This window comes from Hipposideros armiger, unplaced genomic scaffold, assembly GCF_001890085.2.
Source record: "Hipposideros armiger isolate ML-2016 unplaced genomic scaffold, ASM189008v1 scaffold_58, whole genome shotgun sequence".
Classification (NCBI taxonomy): Eukaryota; Metazoa; Chordata; class Mammalia; order Chiroptera; family Hipposideridae; genus Hipposideros; species Hipposideros armiger.
The window spans coordinates 1,830,291-1,847,210 of NW_017731408.1; the positions used below are offsets into that span (position 1 = coordinate 1,830,291).

General features: G+C 37.9%; 1 protein-coding gene and 1 long non-coding RNA gene across 7 annotated transcripts in view; one reads left to right on the top strand and one right to left on the bottom strand.

Annotated features, from left to right (window-relative positions):
* Positions 1–3,129: 3,129 nt before the first annotated feature.
* Positions 3,130–15,857, bottom strand: LOC109382024 (uncharacterized). Of its 5 annotated transcripts, none has more exons than XR_002123866.1 (3): positions 15,501–15,857; positions 11,685–11,806; positions 3,130–3,239 (listed from the first exon to the last, which is right to left on the bottom strand). It is a non-coding gene; the product is annotated as an uncharacterized LOC109382024 (long non-coding RNA). The 5 variants fall into 5 exon arrangements; XR_002123865.1 differs by lacking the exon at positions 3,130–3,239 and adding an exon at positions 3,859–3,967; XR_002123867.1 differs by lacking the exon at positions 3,130–3,239 and adding an exon at positions 3,859–3,990.
* A 21-nt stretch (positions 15,858–15,878) lies between these two features.
* RPS3A (ribosomal protein S3A) overlaps positions 15,879–16,920 on the top strand; it is a 4,164-nt gene continuing 3,122 nt past the window's right edge. Inside the window, exons 1-2 of one of the 2 annotated variants that reach the window (XM_019641257.1) lie at positions 15,879–15,989; positions 16,722–16,907. In XM_019641257.1, coding sequence (XP_019496802.1) covers positions 15,928–15,989; positions 16,722–16,907 — 248 coding nt within the window. In that variant the 5' untranslated portion in view covers positions 15,879–15,927. The remainder of the gene's footprint in view (positions 15,990–16,721; positions 16,908–16,920) is intronic. The other variant, XM_019641256.1, reaches the window with a different exon arrangement.

Genomic DNA, 16,920 nt, shown 5'->3' on the forward strand with positions numbered 1-16,920 from the left:
AACATCACTCACAAGAATTGTTTTCCAAGGATGAACCTACATTAAAACATCATAATAACCCAAAGTCCATAGGTTACCTTAGTCTTGGTATTATACATTCTATGTGTTTGGACAAAAGTATAATGACATATGAGTATATGTATCACTATAGTATCATATAGAGTATTTTCATTGCCCTAAATCATTGATCGTAAAAGAAAAAGAAATATTATTTTTGGATTATGAAATGCAGTCTTTACAAGAAATGCAAATATTTCAGAAATGTGTAATTTAGAAAATAAAAGTATACTACAACCATTCCTACCAGTAATTTCTGATAATTTTTGCATAACCTCTAGATTTTAAGTGCACATTTTAACCTAGACATTAATTCTAACAACCTATATATTTAATGAGCACCTATTATGTACTTAGATTATATAGAACCATATATTGACTTTACAAAAATGCAATATTATTCATCCAATACATCCTATTCAAACCACTTTCTTTTTTTCACTTAATGAGGAATTAGAATAATAATCAGGAAACAAAATATGTATTCTGTTGCCCCATTATTGGGTTGTTTCCAATTTTCATTATTACGAATAAACTTTCAGTTGCTATTCTTGTGATTTTATCTTTGCACACTTGTGAAAATATTTCCTTTGAATAGGACTTAATGAATCAAAGGGTATACATATTTAAAATTATAATCAATACTGCAAGTTACTATCCAAACCAATCATACCTTTTTATTCTCACAGTAAGATGAGAGTGCTTATTTCCAAACATTCTCTTCCACACTAAATGTTATCAACCTTTTAAATCTTTCCCAATCTGGAAGGAGTAAAATGATTTCTTGTTGTTATATTAATGTACACTGCCTTAATTTTCTTTATAATCTTTTCATATACTCATTTGTATTTCTTTCATGATCCATTTACTATGGAATTCTCATCTACATTCACTAAGGAATGGTAGCAAACATAATAAACGGCAAATTTAATTGGAACCTAAAACTCCTAAAATGTCTCCCTTTTTAAGAGTCTTATTGAAATACTGCATTCTTTGGATGATAGCTTACACTTGGTTTCTTTTTGAAATTTCTTTGAAGGTTTGGAAATAAATTGGTTTCAGCAGATAAAAATGAGAGCTAAGTTTGACTCTCTCTCCAGTCAGTGTCAATAGATGGGCTAATACTTTAATTGAAACCTTCACCTCAAGGGAAACAAAAGTGTGTAAATCATGGGGAAAATATTTGAGAGAGTAAAATGTGAATTTGGATGATTCATTGTTGTGGACTATTAATACTTTTCTATGTACTTCTTACCTTGATTCTATTGAATATATTTGAATATATTCTACCTTGAATATATTTCTGGAAGTAAAAGTTTTGTTAAATAACGGAACCTATACAGGTAGAAAATTGAATTGCTTTCATATCGAGATACTATATAATTTACATATCATGCAATTCACCCTTTTAGTAATTTTTAGTGTATTCAGAGTTATGCACCATTATCTAATTTTAGAATATTTTCATTACCCCAAAAAGAAATTCCATACCAACTTGGAGTCACTCATTTTTCTGTCTTCCCCCAGCCCCTGGTAAGATCAAGGTGCTGGCAAATTTAGCTCTTGGTTACGGCCCTCTTGGTGGCTTACAGACGTCCGTCTTCTCACTGTCCTCATATAGCTGAAAGAGGAAGCTCCAGTGTCTCTTGCCTTTCTTAAAAGGGCACCAATCCCATCATGGCATCTCTGCTCCCATGACTTCACTGAAACCTATTTACCTCTCAAAGGCTCCATCTCCTAATATCATCACATTTGGAGTAAAGGCTTCAACATATGAATATGCTGGGAACACATTTAGTCCATAATAGGACTAGTGATATTCCATTGCATGGATATACCGCATTTTGTTTATCCATTCATTAGTTAACAGGCATTTGGGCTGTTTCTACTTTTTGGTTATTATGAACCCCTGGGTCCAAATTTTGTGTGGACACATGTTTGCAATTCCCTTTGGTTTATACTTAGGAGTGGAATTACTAGCTCATATAGTAATTCTCTGTTTAACTACTTGAGGAACTGCCAATCTGATTTCCTAAATGGTTGCATCATTTTACAATCCTACCATCAATAGATGAGGGCTCCAATTTCTCCAAATCCTCACCAACATTTGTTATTGTCTGTCTTTTTTATTATAACCATCCATCCCAGTGGGAGTGAAGTGGTATCTCATTGTGGTTTTGATTTATATTTCCCCAGTGACTAATGATGTTGATCATCTTTATGTGTTTATTGGTCTTATGTATATCTCTGGAGAAATGTCTATTTGGATCCTTGGCCCATTTTTAATTGGGTTATTTGTCTTTTTATTATTAAGTGTAAAAGCTCTTTATACATTCTGGATACATGTCTATTATCAGATATATGATTTGCACATATTTTCTCCCATTCTTTGGGTTGTCTTTTTACTTCCTTTAAAGCACAAATTTTAAAATTTTGATGATAAATTGCTTTTTAAACAAGCCTTTGGAGATCTGGATCAAGAATAATGTTTTCCTAACACATAATGAATAATTCCTTAGAATTTTATAGCAGGTAGAAAAGTAATTCAGGAGTATATTACAAGAAGAACAAAAAAAACTAATTGATAATTAAAAGGAAAAGTATTTTGATGGGTAGGAAATTAAATTTCACATAGTTAATATATAAGAATAAAGGCTTTGTAATATATTTTGACTTCTTTTCATATGTGTAAATGCACATAAAGCAGATCGCAAGAAGTTATTTTACAAACACAAGCCATAGAAAAATCTGTGATTACCCCTAAAATTGACTAAATTGAACTGAAGGGAAAACAGAGTTGATTACTCAGGTTAATGGGGTGTTGTCTATAAATGACAAATGGCTATATTAAAGAAGTTATTAACTTAATATAGTGAACTATCACTAATGATATTTTAATTAAATAACAGCCACTCTTGAAATAAATCTTTTTGGTTAATTTTTCCTTTCTCGTTGGAATCTATGGTAGTTAAACAAAAAAAAAATTTAATTCAATATGCATCTGAAACTTTTACAACAGTTCATGCAGAGCATACAAAGTTAACAGCTTATAAATTCTCCTTACCTCAAGAAAGAAAACAGGCATAAGAAAGTATGAATCACTATTGTGGTCACTCCTGCTGAAATACTTCTCCAATGTACTTTGGGCTAGGCATTTCTTTTTGCAAATATTTTTTATCATGCTGTAAGTAAACATAAAGACATGGAAAGTCAGAGAAGGAATGGATCAGGAATTCAGGTAGGCAGGTGAAGCGTAAACAATGAGGGGCCTCTTGAAGGTAAGCTTGGAAGTAGCCTCTTCAATCTGTGTCAGTACACGGGCAAGAAGGGCAATATGGAACCAGAAACCTATTCAAGCATTCTAGTCAAAAAAGTTCAGAATTTAAGAGAAGTAACAGATGTAAGTACCAGCAGCAAGCAGGATCTTGTATATGCTCCCTGTTAAGGAAATAATTAAATTCTCAAACCTGGCCTGAGTCTCCAACGGAAGTCAGTGGCTAAAAGGGAGAGAATAGCAGCTTTTGACAGACATAAACTAATACTGACAAGATACTGAGGGCTAGGTACCTGGGAGAGTTTCTAAAATTGTGAAGCCATGTATATTCTCTGGAGGGTTCTCTACACTGAAAATACAGGAGGAGTTGAAGAAAGCATTTTAGCAGCATCTAGGGATAATCAGGGTTACCAAGTGTCACTAACATTCACTAGACCAGTTAGAATCCAGTAGCTGTAAATAATTACTAAAACCCAATAATACTCAAGCAATAAGGAAATGTATTGTCATATAACAAGGAAGTTCAGAGGTAGGGCAGGGCTGATAGATGCAGTTGCATACCACTGTCATGCAGGATCCAGGGTTCTTTCATCCCTTTACTCTGCCATCCTTCAGACAGAGCTTCATCCTCAGGCACTAGAGAGGTTACAGCAGAAATCCTTGGCATCATAACCCAGGCATGGCAACATCCAGAGAAAGAAGACAACTCTTAGAAGTGAGGAAGTATTTCTATGAACCCTGGCACAATTGGTCATATGCCTAATTTGGAACCAATTACTGGTAAGGGAATAGAATAATTGTGATTGCTTTAGACTAGTCATCTGAGGTGGATTAAACGTCAGTCAACTATTTACACTAAGATTTTGCTTTTGCTGGGATTTCCTTAGTCTTCCCTAAATTGCCTATAAATTGTTATACGTTATAATTATTGAGTGATATCACTAAAGAGATATCAGTTCATCTTTTTGCTCATCTTTTTGGTAAATACCTTCCTCGCCCCATCCCAACCCCCACAAGCCATGAAGACATAACCAAGGTTCTATTGTTCTTTTGTGGTAAACAAATATATCTGAGTACTTGGCTTATAAACCAAACTTATAGAATAATGAAAAATATCTGGGAGATAAATGAATTCACATTAATTATGCATACATATATGAAACAGTTTAATCACATGTAATTCAGTATGATTAAGGTTCAGAATTAATGGTGTAAATACTTGCTATTGAACTCAAGGGAGCAGGGAGTATGAGAGAGGCATTGTGACCCATACTGGTCCCAGAAAGACATTTAAATTATAGAGTGACACTTCAGTTTGTCTAGCATCGCAATCAAGGCCACGAGGACCAGGCAATTCAGGAGTGATGAGTAGTAGTTCACTGTCTCTAGACGAGAACTGGCGGTCTTTCCGGCGGAGACTCAGTGTCCCTGTCCATCAGCAGGCGTGGCTGAGTCCCGACACAGGCGTGACAGGGGAAGGCCTAAGTCTTTCACTCTTGAAAGAAGCAAAGAGGTTAAAGAAGTTCAAATCCCACCAAGGGTCACTATTTCCAGGCACCTAACCTCCCCAGCAGATTTGTCTTCATTCCTGGCAGTCCAAAGAAAGGTGTTGACAGAGCTGTGAACTATGAAATAGTGCAAAATTCCTGAATGAAAGCACCCAGAAGAAATTTTTTAAGGAAAATGTGTTAACGGGAAAAATCTCTGAGTGTACAAATTATAAAATAAAACAACAAAAATATGTAAGGATTTTTTCCCCTTGATAATCCTAACTGACTTTATTAGATATATATGTGTAACAGTGGTTTTCAAATTTTTCTGATCGTAACCCACAGTGAGAAATGCATTTCACATGACTCAACACACATGCACGCAGCTTTTAAAAACTGAAACAAAAAAAGACAAAGAGCAAGAAAACAAAAAAACTGAAACAAAAGCTCAAAAAATAATAAACTTTCTAAGTACATAATAGTTTTTATCCTATCTCATTTAAAAACAAGTGCTGATTGACAACCCCAAATTAATTTCATGACCTACTGATGGGGCTGACCTGCAGACTGAAAAACATTGTTCTAAGGTAAATGGATAAGGAACCCCTGGCTCCCTTAATACAAATCACATCTCCTTAACAGATGGCAGAGGGAAGGAGACCATGCCGTGGACAATGAGAAGTGGCCGGGTTGTTTAACCCCCAATTTTGATGTCCTGAGTTTTACCTTCCCTTTAGGAGCTCACAATTAAAGCTTCCATCACCTATACTGGCCTCAAGGGGGCCTACTCCCCAGAATCTTTTTGCCTCTGGTCTAAGTTGGACACGGCCTTTTTTTTTTTTTTTAAAACCTCGTGTGGCCTAGTTAAATCAAGCTGAAACTTTTAAATAAGATTTTACCAGAGGTCGAGGGATAACAAGAGGAAAATGAACAAAAAGAGTAACATGAACCTAGATAATCTTTTGTTACGATAAGGCTCATTCATCTTCAGCTGTGGGGCCTAGGCCTGTCTGTCACTGGGCTGTACAGGTCAGCTTTTCTTTTCCTTCCAGGAGGGTGTTGTAATGAACTCTCAACAAAATGACAGAATGAGTCACAGCCAAATACCTGCAGTTCCCCCTCCTGGCCCTCTAGCTCTGGTTTCCTGTTTCAGTTCACCTCTTTTGATGCTTAGCACAGTAAAAGTCCAACTCTTTGGTGGAGGCCCTCGCTACCTACTTCAGGAGTGTGACCTGCTCTGTCTATAATGCAACAGCTTAATGTTCTTAGAAGAGATGTACATAAGTAAGTCTTTTTGTGAGCCCCCTAAGGACTGATTAAAATAAATATGTTCAAACGTCCAGAAAGCAGTAAGCTTACCCTGGCCCTTCTGAAAGAAAAACTATGGTAAATTCAGAGGAAATAGAGACTGATTAGAGCAGCAAAAACACCATGCTTCTCAATTTTAACTCTCCCCCAAACCCCTCCTTTTTCCTTAAGAGCACAGGCTTTGGAGTCAGGTATGAAGTCCAAGTCCCCTTACCTTAAAGGACAAGTCTCTTCTCACTGAACCGTTTACTCATCCATAAGTGGACCTAAGTAGTACTCATCTTACAGGGTTGTAAAAAAAGGGTTAAGTGAACTGATCAGAAAAAAATGTATAAGTTACTTGGCAAGTGATCAGTAAATGATAGCTGTTGCTTATCTTAGGCCAGTTAGAGATAGACTAAGAAAGTAAATACTGTAAACTCTTTGCTTAGCAAAAAAAAAAAAAAAGAAAAGAAAAAATAAGTTTTAGGCTGCCCAATATTTCCTGGTCTGATGTTTTCCTTGGGGAGCTCTAGATATTTCTGTATCTAGCAGAATACTGGTACATATCTTCGGGTATGCTAACTCCTGCTACGACAGAAATCTGATTGTAGGTGCAGTGGATATAAAAGAAGACAAAATGGCAAATACAGTCTTTCCTATGTTTTTTTTTCCATTCCTACCATGCCCAATTTAAGGCCTCAAGGGGCTTAGACCATTACAAGAGGTCTGCCTCCAGTTCCTCCCTCTCCAGTTAAACTCGTGATGCCAGATGGATTTCCTAAAACAGAGTTCTAATTGTGTCCCTTCATTGCTCAGTAATTTACCATGGCTCCTCACAGCCTACCAAAGGACTCTGAACTATATATTTTGGCATCTGGCATACCATATGCAGTAAAAGGCTCTAGCTTGCTTTCAAAAGAAAAAAAAATTAAAAATCCATTTTTTTATTATTGAAGTCAGTTTGCTTATTTTTGTATTCAGAAAGGTCTACTTCTTAAACTGGATGGTAGGTAGATGGGTTGCTGCTAATTTTATTATTGTAAAATACAAATAAAATTCACCATTAGTGTCATTTAGCATATTTACAATGTTGTACAACCATTCCCACTATCTACTTCCTGAATATTTTCATCACCTAAAAAAAAAAAAAATCCTGCCATTTAACTAACTCCTCATTTCTCCCTACACCCAGCCCTAGGGAACCACTAACCTGTTTCCCATCTTTAAGGATTTGGCAAATCTGGTTATTTCAATAAATGGAATCATACAATATGTGGCCTTTTGTGTCTGAATTGGTTTTCAGTTAGCATGATGTTTACAAGGTGCATCTATGTTGTAACATGTGCCATTCTTTTTTTTAAGGCTGAATAATATTCCTGTGTACGGATATGCCACCTTTTGTTTATCCATTTATCTATTATTGGACTATATGGATTATTTCTACCTTTTGACTATTGTGAATAGTGCTGCTATGAGAATTTGTGAGCAAGCTTTTACTTAAACACGTGTTTTCAATTCTTATTTTTTTTAATTTATTGGGGTGACAATGGTCAACAAAACTACATAGGTTTCAATTGTACAATTCTATAATACATCATCTGTATGCTGTATTATGTGCTCACCTCTCAGAGTCAGTTCTCCTTCCATCACCACATATTTGACCCCCTTTACCCTCTTCTACCACCCCCCTCCCCCCTTACCCTCTTGTAACCGCTAACTGTTGTCTGTGTCTATGAGTTTTTGTTTCTTCATTTGCTTGTCTTGTTCCTTTGTTACTTTCCGTTTTATATTCCACATATGAGTGAAGTCATATGGTTTTCGACTTTTTGTCTGACTTACTTCACTTAGCATAATGATTTCAAGATCTATCCATGTTGTTTTCAATTCTTTAGGTTATATACCCAGCAGTGAAAATGCCGGGTCACATGGAAACCCTAGATCTAACATTTTGGAAATATGCCAATCTGTTTTACAGTCACTGCACTATTTTTCATACCCACCAGCAGTGTATAAGGTTTCTTCACATCCTCACCATTTGTGATTCACTTTTTGATTATAGCCATTTCAGTGAGTATGAATATCACATCATAATTTTGATTTGTATTTCCCTGACTATTGATTGCATTCAGTTATACATGTGCTTGCTGACCATTTGTATATCTTTTTTTTTTTTTGAGAAATGTCCACTCAGATCTTTTGCCCATTTTAATTGGATTATCTGTCTTTTACTATTGAGTTATTTATATATTCAAGATACAAATCCTTTATCAAATATATGATGTGTAAATATTTTCTTCCATTCTGTGGATTTTCTTTTCACTTTATTGATAGTGTCATTTAAAAGCAAAGTTTTAAATTTTGATGAAGTAAAATTTACTTTTTGTTTTTTTGCTTGTGCTTTTGTTGTCACATCGAAGAACCAATTAACAAATTTGAGGTCAAGTAGATTTAACTCTATATTTTTCCAAGTGTTTAATAATTTTAGCTGTAAAATGTAGGTTGTTGGTCCATTTTGTGTTAATTTTTGTATATGGTGTGAGGTAAGAATCCAACTATATTTTTTCGCATGTGGCTATGCAGTTGTCCCAGCATCATTTATTGAAAAGACTATTCTTTCCTCATTGAATGGTCTTCGCATGCTTGTTGAAAATTAGCTGACCATTGACACACGAGTTTATTTCTATTTATGTATTTATTTTGTACTTCCTTTATTAAATTTATCCCTAAATACTGTATTATTTTTAATGCTATAATAGAATTGTTTCTTAATTTCATTTTCTGATTATGGCCAGTGTATAAAACTCATAATTAACTTTTGTATACTGACCTTGAATCTTGCAACCTTACTGTACTAGTTTTTGAGCTGTCATAATTTTGGGTGGATTTCTCTTAATTTTCCAAATACAAGACCATATAATCTGTGAATATAATTTTACTTCTTTTCCAATCTGGATGCCTTTTATTTTTTTTCTTTCTTGTCCTATTTCCCTGCTAGATTCTCTGTATAATGTTGAATGGTAGTAAGGAGAGTGGAGATCTTTGTCTTATTTCTGATCTTAGGGAGAAATCACCCAGTCTTTTACCATTAAGGATTGGGTAGTCTTGAAAGTCATGACATATTTTGTCTATGTTTTTCAAAGGTCATTTATTTATATAAAGAACAAAGATCAATCAATGATCTATTGCCTGTTTTGTTCAATAACCTTTTGCCATCTGTCAGTGAGCTTCATAATTCCTCGTTCATAGAAGGACCTGTCTTTATTTGCGAAAAACTGAACAAGGTGCTGATTTACAGCCTCATCTGAATTGAACGTTATATCACGCAAGGAGTTTTGAAGACAGCGGAAACAAGTGGAAGTCTGATGGCGCAAGGTGAGGCGAGTATGGTGAGTGTGGCAACACATCCCATCCAAGCTCCAATAATTTTTGACGGGTGATCAAACTTGTGTGTGGACTCACGTTGTCGCGATGGAATACAACTCCGTTACAATTAACAAGCTCTGGACGTTTCTGGATGATGGATTCATTCAAACTGTCCAATTGCTGACAGTAACATTTGAATTGATTGTTTGGTTCCTTGGTAGGAGCTTGAAAAAAACGACACCTTTAAAATCCCACCACACTGAGAGCATAACCTTCCTCTGATGAATGTCTGCTTTTGATGTCATTTGAGGTGAATCATCACATCAGGACCAAGATTCTTGAAGGCACAGTCTATGTGTTTCCCCCATTTTATAGTGCCTACTACTAATGAATGAATACATTAATGAATGCATTTTCTTTAAAATCATCCTTTGTTTACTCCCCATCTTGTCAAAAGCACTTTTCTCTATATCTGATCCTTGAGGTTATTCTCTCCTGTTAATCAAAAATATTTCCACCCAAGCCCAGACTAAATTCCCTCCAGATCCAAGATCCTTTCTTCTCCAGACCACTAATTTATCCCCTAAGTGACAGATCAAACTGACTCTCATGGCCATTTGGACGCTGACTATTGGGGTTCCTGGAACTGCTCACAGAAATTTGCTTATAGCCATTTCCATTATATACTCAGTTCTTATAAACTAAGCTTCTGATCTAAATCAGCACATTCAAGGTTCTTTCTGGTGCCTCCCTTGTCCAAGCTTTTTATTTCTGCAGTCATGTATTCATTATAGTGCTCCACTTTATTTTTTTTTAAGAAAGGTAGCTTGCCACATGCAGCGCCTCATTTGGATATGTCTGGAGTCTTGGAAGCTTGATTATCCTACGTTCTTCTACAAACGAACCTTGAGAGCTTCTTTGGAGGTTCTGCAACAAAAGGTGCCACTTGACAACAAGATAAGGAGCTTAAGCCAGAATACAAATCAGCATGCTTAATAGACAAAGTTTTCTTGGAGAAAAAAAGTCAGCTGAACTAAACAGTGTTTAGTTACAAAATGGATTTCATTCTGTCAAAAGCTCCTTAGCTCATACTGATAACAGTTTGTTGACCTGCAATTGTCCTGATGACTGTGCTTTGGGAAGCACTAGGATAGAGTACATGTCAATAAACCCATTTATAACACCTCTACAATAGAATTCATTATTATATACTATTTTTATTTTGTAAATAGAAAAGCTATATCTCCAAAGAAAATGGGTAATCTGCTTTAAAGAATAATATTAATTAGGATTCATCCATCCATTCACTCAAGACTAGCATACAAAGAAAGATATTTACTACAGAGTCTGCCTTATGCCCAGAGGGGGTAAGGTAGGTAAGCACAAATTTTAAAAAATCATTTTAATACATATGATTATCCTTGATTCCTCTTCTTCTTTCCACACAATTCATAAGCAAATTCTGCCGGTTCTTATCTTCCAAATACGACCAGGATCCTCAATGGATCCCTCCACCCAGGGCAACTGCATCTCGCAACTCCAGAGGATGTTATTTGCGTCTTACTCTCCTTGAATGGTGTCCTGTTTTCACCTCTCTCCACCCTCTGCTCTTCTGCCTCTACCACCCTAAACCATGCTACCCCCATCTCTAACTTCTTGATTCTACTCTTTCTCTACTACATTGTATTCACCACATAGCAGCCAGAGTTGTCACTCTGCTGCTCAAAATCTTCCAATGGCTTCTCATCCCACACAGAAAAATATCCAGAGTCCTTACAGTGACCTGCAAGCCCATTATTTGAAGTAGGAAACAAGGTCATTTTCTAAACATGACAAGGGATAGGACTGAGGTGGGGTTGGGAAGAACATGTGAGGGATTGAAAAGTCAGTCATTGAGAGGCAGAGGAAGAGTGGCTGACAGGTAAAAGGACTGACAGGGGTCCCAAAGATACAACTGAGATGTGATACTATTAATTTCTAATAGTTCCAGTCAGAAATGTGAACTTTTTTATAATCATGCTGTGAGGGTAAGGGTAAATGTAAGGATAGAGAAAATATATGTTTTTGCTGCAGAACAAATTCTCCCAACATTTAATGACTTATAACAACAAACATTATTTCTCATGATTCTATGTGTCGAATGGGTAGTTCTGTCCTGGGCAAATTCAGTTCGATTAAATGGTCTAGGATGGCCTTATTCAAATACCTACCTGATAGTTGGTAGGCTGGTTGTTCTGGAGAGACCTCAGCTCCGTCTACTTATTCTGCTTCAAATGATCTCTCATTCTCCAGCAGGCTAGCTCAGGTTTCTCCAGTTAGTGAGCTCACTGTTCTAAGGAGCAGAAAGAGAGAGCAAGCCCTGTATGTGCCAGCAATTTTTTAAGCCACTGCTCAAGTCATACTTGCTAATGTCCCTTGATCAAAGCAAGTCATATGAACAAGCCCAGTCAGTGTGGAAGGGGACTGCACAAGGTCATAGATACAGAGCAGAATGAAAAAACTGGGGGCACATAGTACCATAGAAGGTAGATTGCATATTAAACTAAGCTTAAGGTTTTCAGAGCAGGGTTGGAGAAGGATAAGGCTGCAAAAGCAGTACATAGTTTTGGTGGGAAAACCATGGGCTGCAGCTGAGAAGGAAAGGAAATGAGATTAGAAGGCATTTATAGACTGGGAGAAAAGGATGTTAATTTTGGAAACCATTCCAATGTGTGTGTGTGTGTGTGTTCCCAAATCAACAAGCAATTCTGACACTATCTACACATAGATAGCATCAGATCCCATAGGTTAAGGGTTCAGTCCTACCAGACTGCTGATCCCCTGTAGATGCCAATCTCAAATCCAGGTTATCACCCATACTTCTGATCGACCAGCTATAGTGGAGGTCCCAATGACCCCCCTTCCCCGCCCTCCTTGGGTCCGACTAATTTTCTAGAGCCATTCACAGAACTCAGAGAAACATTTTACCAGGTGACTGACTTATTATAAAGGGATATATAATTCAGTAACAGCCATATGGAAGAGATGCATAGGCAAAATATGGAGAAGGGGGATGGAGCTTCTAACCCTTTGAGCACACCACTTTCCCAGCATCTCCATGTGTTCACCAACCCAGAATTATGGCTGGGTTGGAACCTCCTGGGTTTTCCAGAAAGCCTAAAGCCAAAAGCTCAATTAAATGCCTGTAGGACTCTAGCAAGATATACATATTCTTTTTGGAAGAGAGTATCTTCATCCTAAGCCTCAAACATAATGACCACTACACAAATATAACTAGGGACTCAAAATATCTAGACTTTCATGAGGGAGAACCAGCACAAAAGAAAAAGACAATAGAAAGCTTGGAAGAGACTTCAGTACTGGAACTATTATTATACAGTGAATGTAAAACAATTATGGTTACTGGTTTTAAATCTATATTAAAGATGCCTGAAAAGAATAACTACAAAATGATATAAATAGAAAAAGAAATGGAACTTTTAGAAATAAAAAACACAGTAATCAAAATTCTAAAATCATTGAATGTATTCAATAGATTAGTCACAGGTGAAAATTAATGAAATATTGACACCTTACTAGGTGTGATATATTCTGACCTTTTTCTATTCTGTTTTAGTCTATCTTAATTTTGAAATTATCAGGTGGTTGAGACCCTTTACACCACCATGCCATCTTTTATTCAATACAATTAAATTAAAACTGATGATTGCTGCACTTAATGTAACAGTGTTAGGGAAATTTTTTTCTTTTATAAAAGCTTTTATTAAAAAACAAAGTTAAGAATCAAAATACAGACCTTGGATAAATCCCTTAGATGCTGGTGTTGCTAGAATGAACTAGATGCAGCAGACTTCATTAATGCCTCCCGTGTGGCTTTTTCACTCGGGCAAAAAGAAGAAACAGACCAGCAAGAAGGCAAATTTGGGTTTTATTCTGCAGTAGATATCCTGGGAGTCTATAACATTTTCCACTGGGAAAGTTTTAAATTAGTGAACTGCCTGCCACCTATGAAGTATACTTAGTCAAGGTTACTATGGGTATAAAATTAATAGAGTTTATTGGACTCAGTATTATATCTGGAAGGACTCATTAATTCCCGTGGTCACTAGCTTCACCAGTCTGCAATCAGACAAGGAAAATAATGTCTATAGAGGTTTTCATAAAGTTGATTTATTTATTTAAAAGGATCAACCTTTTAAAGGATACATTCTTTATTTTTATTTTGGGGGGGTCAAAATAATTTTAAAATGAAATGCTGATATTAAACGGCAGTTGTTTTTTGGGTTTGTTTTATAACATGGTGAAATTTAAAATTTTCAGTCCTGTTGGTTCCTAAAATTATGATGAAAATCTGGATTGATCCATAAAGCTCAAAAACTGGGAGCACCATTGATATCTTCTATGTCTTATTTGTTCATCCAACAAATATTTTGAGGGCCTACTATGTGCTAAGTGATGGGGCACAAATATGAAAATGATTGCATTGTGTGCCCTTGCATTCACAGTGAGAAAGGGACAAACGTAATCAACAGTTACTAAGAAGTTAGTTAAGCAGTGCTAGGTCTTCTGGGAGCAGGTCTGAGGGAAAGCCTGTTTGTCCGGAATCAACCTCTTACTGAAGAAAAAAATGAAGCTGATCTGTCTTGAAAATGCACAGGTATTTTCCTGCTGCTGAGGGTAAGGAATGAAGAAAAAACCATTTTGTTCAGGGAATTTTAAATAGTTCTGGATGGTTGGAGTTGGAGTAGCTGGTAAAGGTTAAGATAATGATGAGAATGAAAAAGGGATAAGTCAGTAGGGCTTGACAAGAGTTTTTGTATAGGCTTGGCTAAGGACTTTGATTTTTTTTTTTTTAAAGATTTTATTGGGGAATCGGGGAAGGGGAACAGACAACTTAGTGTCCTTTTTTTGTTCTTCAGTCTAGTTGTGGAGGACGTCGCTTCACTGGCTCATGTTGGTATTATCATTGCGCTCTTCCTGGGTGAGGCAATCGCTCTCTGGCCATTGGACAGCCGCTCACACCAGCTGCAGGCCAGCCCCACTGCAGCCTACGAGGTCCCCAGCAACTCACAGCAGCCCAGCTCCAGGTAGAGCTGTTGTTCACCATCTTAGCTATAGAGGGCGCAGCATCGCTGGCCCATGTGGGATCCAAACCAGAGCCCTTCTGCTCAGAGCTGGTGTCCCAAGCCAACTCCTAATTAACGCGCCACTTGGCTGGCTGACTTTTTTTTTTTTTTAATTGCAGTAAAAAAACACCTAACATAAAATTTACCCTCTTAACCATTTTTAAGTGTACAATTCAGTAGTTAAGTATTTTCATACTGTGAAATAAGGACTTCAAATTTATCTTATAAGCAACTGAGATTAATGGAATTATTAAAGGATTTTAGGATAGGATTGGAAATTCAGGAATATTGTTTTAGAAGGTGTGGGTAGGAGGAGGTAGGAGATGGAGGCTTAGAAGAAGTGGAAGGGGTTATAGGATTTAAAAGGCTTGTGGGGCATTGTGAGTAGGAGTTTCTGGCTTGCTCACAGGGTTTTTTTGCCAGAGGAGAAGTTAGAAAAGGGAACTCAACATGCCACTGGCTGAGTACCAGAGGCTGCACTTGAAGCTAGCGGACCACATCTAAACAGGATGTATTTTGTTAAAGCCCTACAATTTAAAAAAAAAAATTTTATTAGTTGCAAAAATTGAAAAATTTGGAGATTTCACGCACAAAAAATGTCCAACTTTTCTTGAAACAATCTGGGAACGCTGGAACCACCGTCTCCCAGGGAAACAGTCGGCAGAGTTCAATCCACTTATAAAAAAACTATCTATGAGAAACATATAATAAAGTACACAAATAAGTGTATATAGCTTGATGGGTGTTCACAAAGCGAACATACCCCACTTCACCAGCACCCATATCAACAAGCAGAACATTACTAGTATCTCCAAAGTAATACTTATTAAATCCTATTAACAATCTTATGAGGTAGATTATATTACTATCTCTACTTTAAATATGAGAAAACTGACATACAGACAGGTCACAGGCTAAAATATTGTTGAAAGTAGCATTTGAACCTGGGCCTCCTGATTCCAAATCCCATGCTCTCGAGAAGAAACAGGTTTAAAGGTGAGATGGCGAGTCCAGCTTTGAAAAACGTTGAGTGGGCACCTCCTTCCACGGAAACTTACTCCCGGGAGTCGGAGCCACGGAAACCACCGGTAACCCGAAACCTACACCTCACGCCGCCAGCGTCCGCGCCACGGGAGCGCAGCCTCCCCACACTTGAGGGCGCTATCGCAGCTGCAGAGGAAGGAAGGCCTTTTTCTGTGGTCGCGACGTTCTTGAGGCCGAAAAAACGCGGAAGGTCAAAGGTTACGTAGACGGCGCTTCCCCGCCCCGTACGCCTAAGTTCTCGCGCGAGTTGCATTTCCGCCTTTTTGTCCCTTGGAGCTGCACCATGGCGGTCGGCAAGAATAAGCGCCTTACGAAAGGCGGCAAGAAGGGAGCCAAGAAAAAAGTGTAAGTGGCGACTCTCGTGGCCTCCCGCTTTTTGGAGTCCTGCTGGAGTCGGCGGGCGGGTTCTGGGTCGCGGCGTGGGCCGGATGGCGAGGATGCCAGTCGGATTGCGTTGGCCGTGTCGGGTTGGTAACGCCGAACCGCTGCCTGGCAGACCTGGCTGCCTTTCCCCGGGCCTTGTGGGCCTGTGCGTGCCGTGTTTGAGCTGGACTGCCGCCGCCAGTCGCAGCGGGCATGTATCTCTTGTGGGCTCACGGGCCTCGTAAGTTGCACGGGTGATTGATGCCACTCTTTTTAAGAGCTGGAGCTGAGGAAGGCACCCTTCTTGTGCACCAAGGACCCCGCAACCCCCAGCTTAGGCCGGGTGGAACCCGAGAGCCCCAAGCAGGTTCGCGAGGTCCTCTGAAGAGCCCCCATTGCCAGTATGTGGCTTTCGTGTATCAGTCACGTTCGAGAGACATGCATGCTATTTGGAGGCGGTGTAATCGAAGGGCCGATTGGCGTGGGGAGTGGATTCTTTTGTGGCTTAACTTCTAACGTCTCCGGCTTGTACAGGGAAACACAGTGGGGAGAGCTAGATTTACATATGCGCCCGAGTTCACTGTGAGAGGAATAGTTCGCTGCGGTGTCTATATGCCATTTAGCCCTTTAAAATCGTTAGAATGAGGAAAGTAAAAAAGCCATTAAGAATTATGTGATCTGTAAAACTTAAAGTTTGTCTTTTTTTAAATCCAGGGTTGACCCATTTTCTAAGAAAGATTGGTATGATGTCAAAGCACCAGCTATGTTCAATATAAGAAATATTGGGAAAACACTAGTCACGAGAACTCAAGGAACCAAAATTGCATCTGATGGTCTCAAGGGTCGTGTTTTTGAAGTGAGCCTAGCTGATCTGCAGAATGATGAAGTTGCATTTAGAAAATTCAAGTTAATA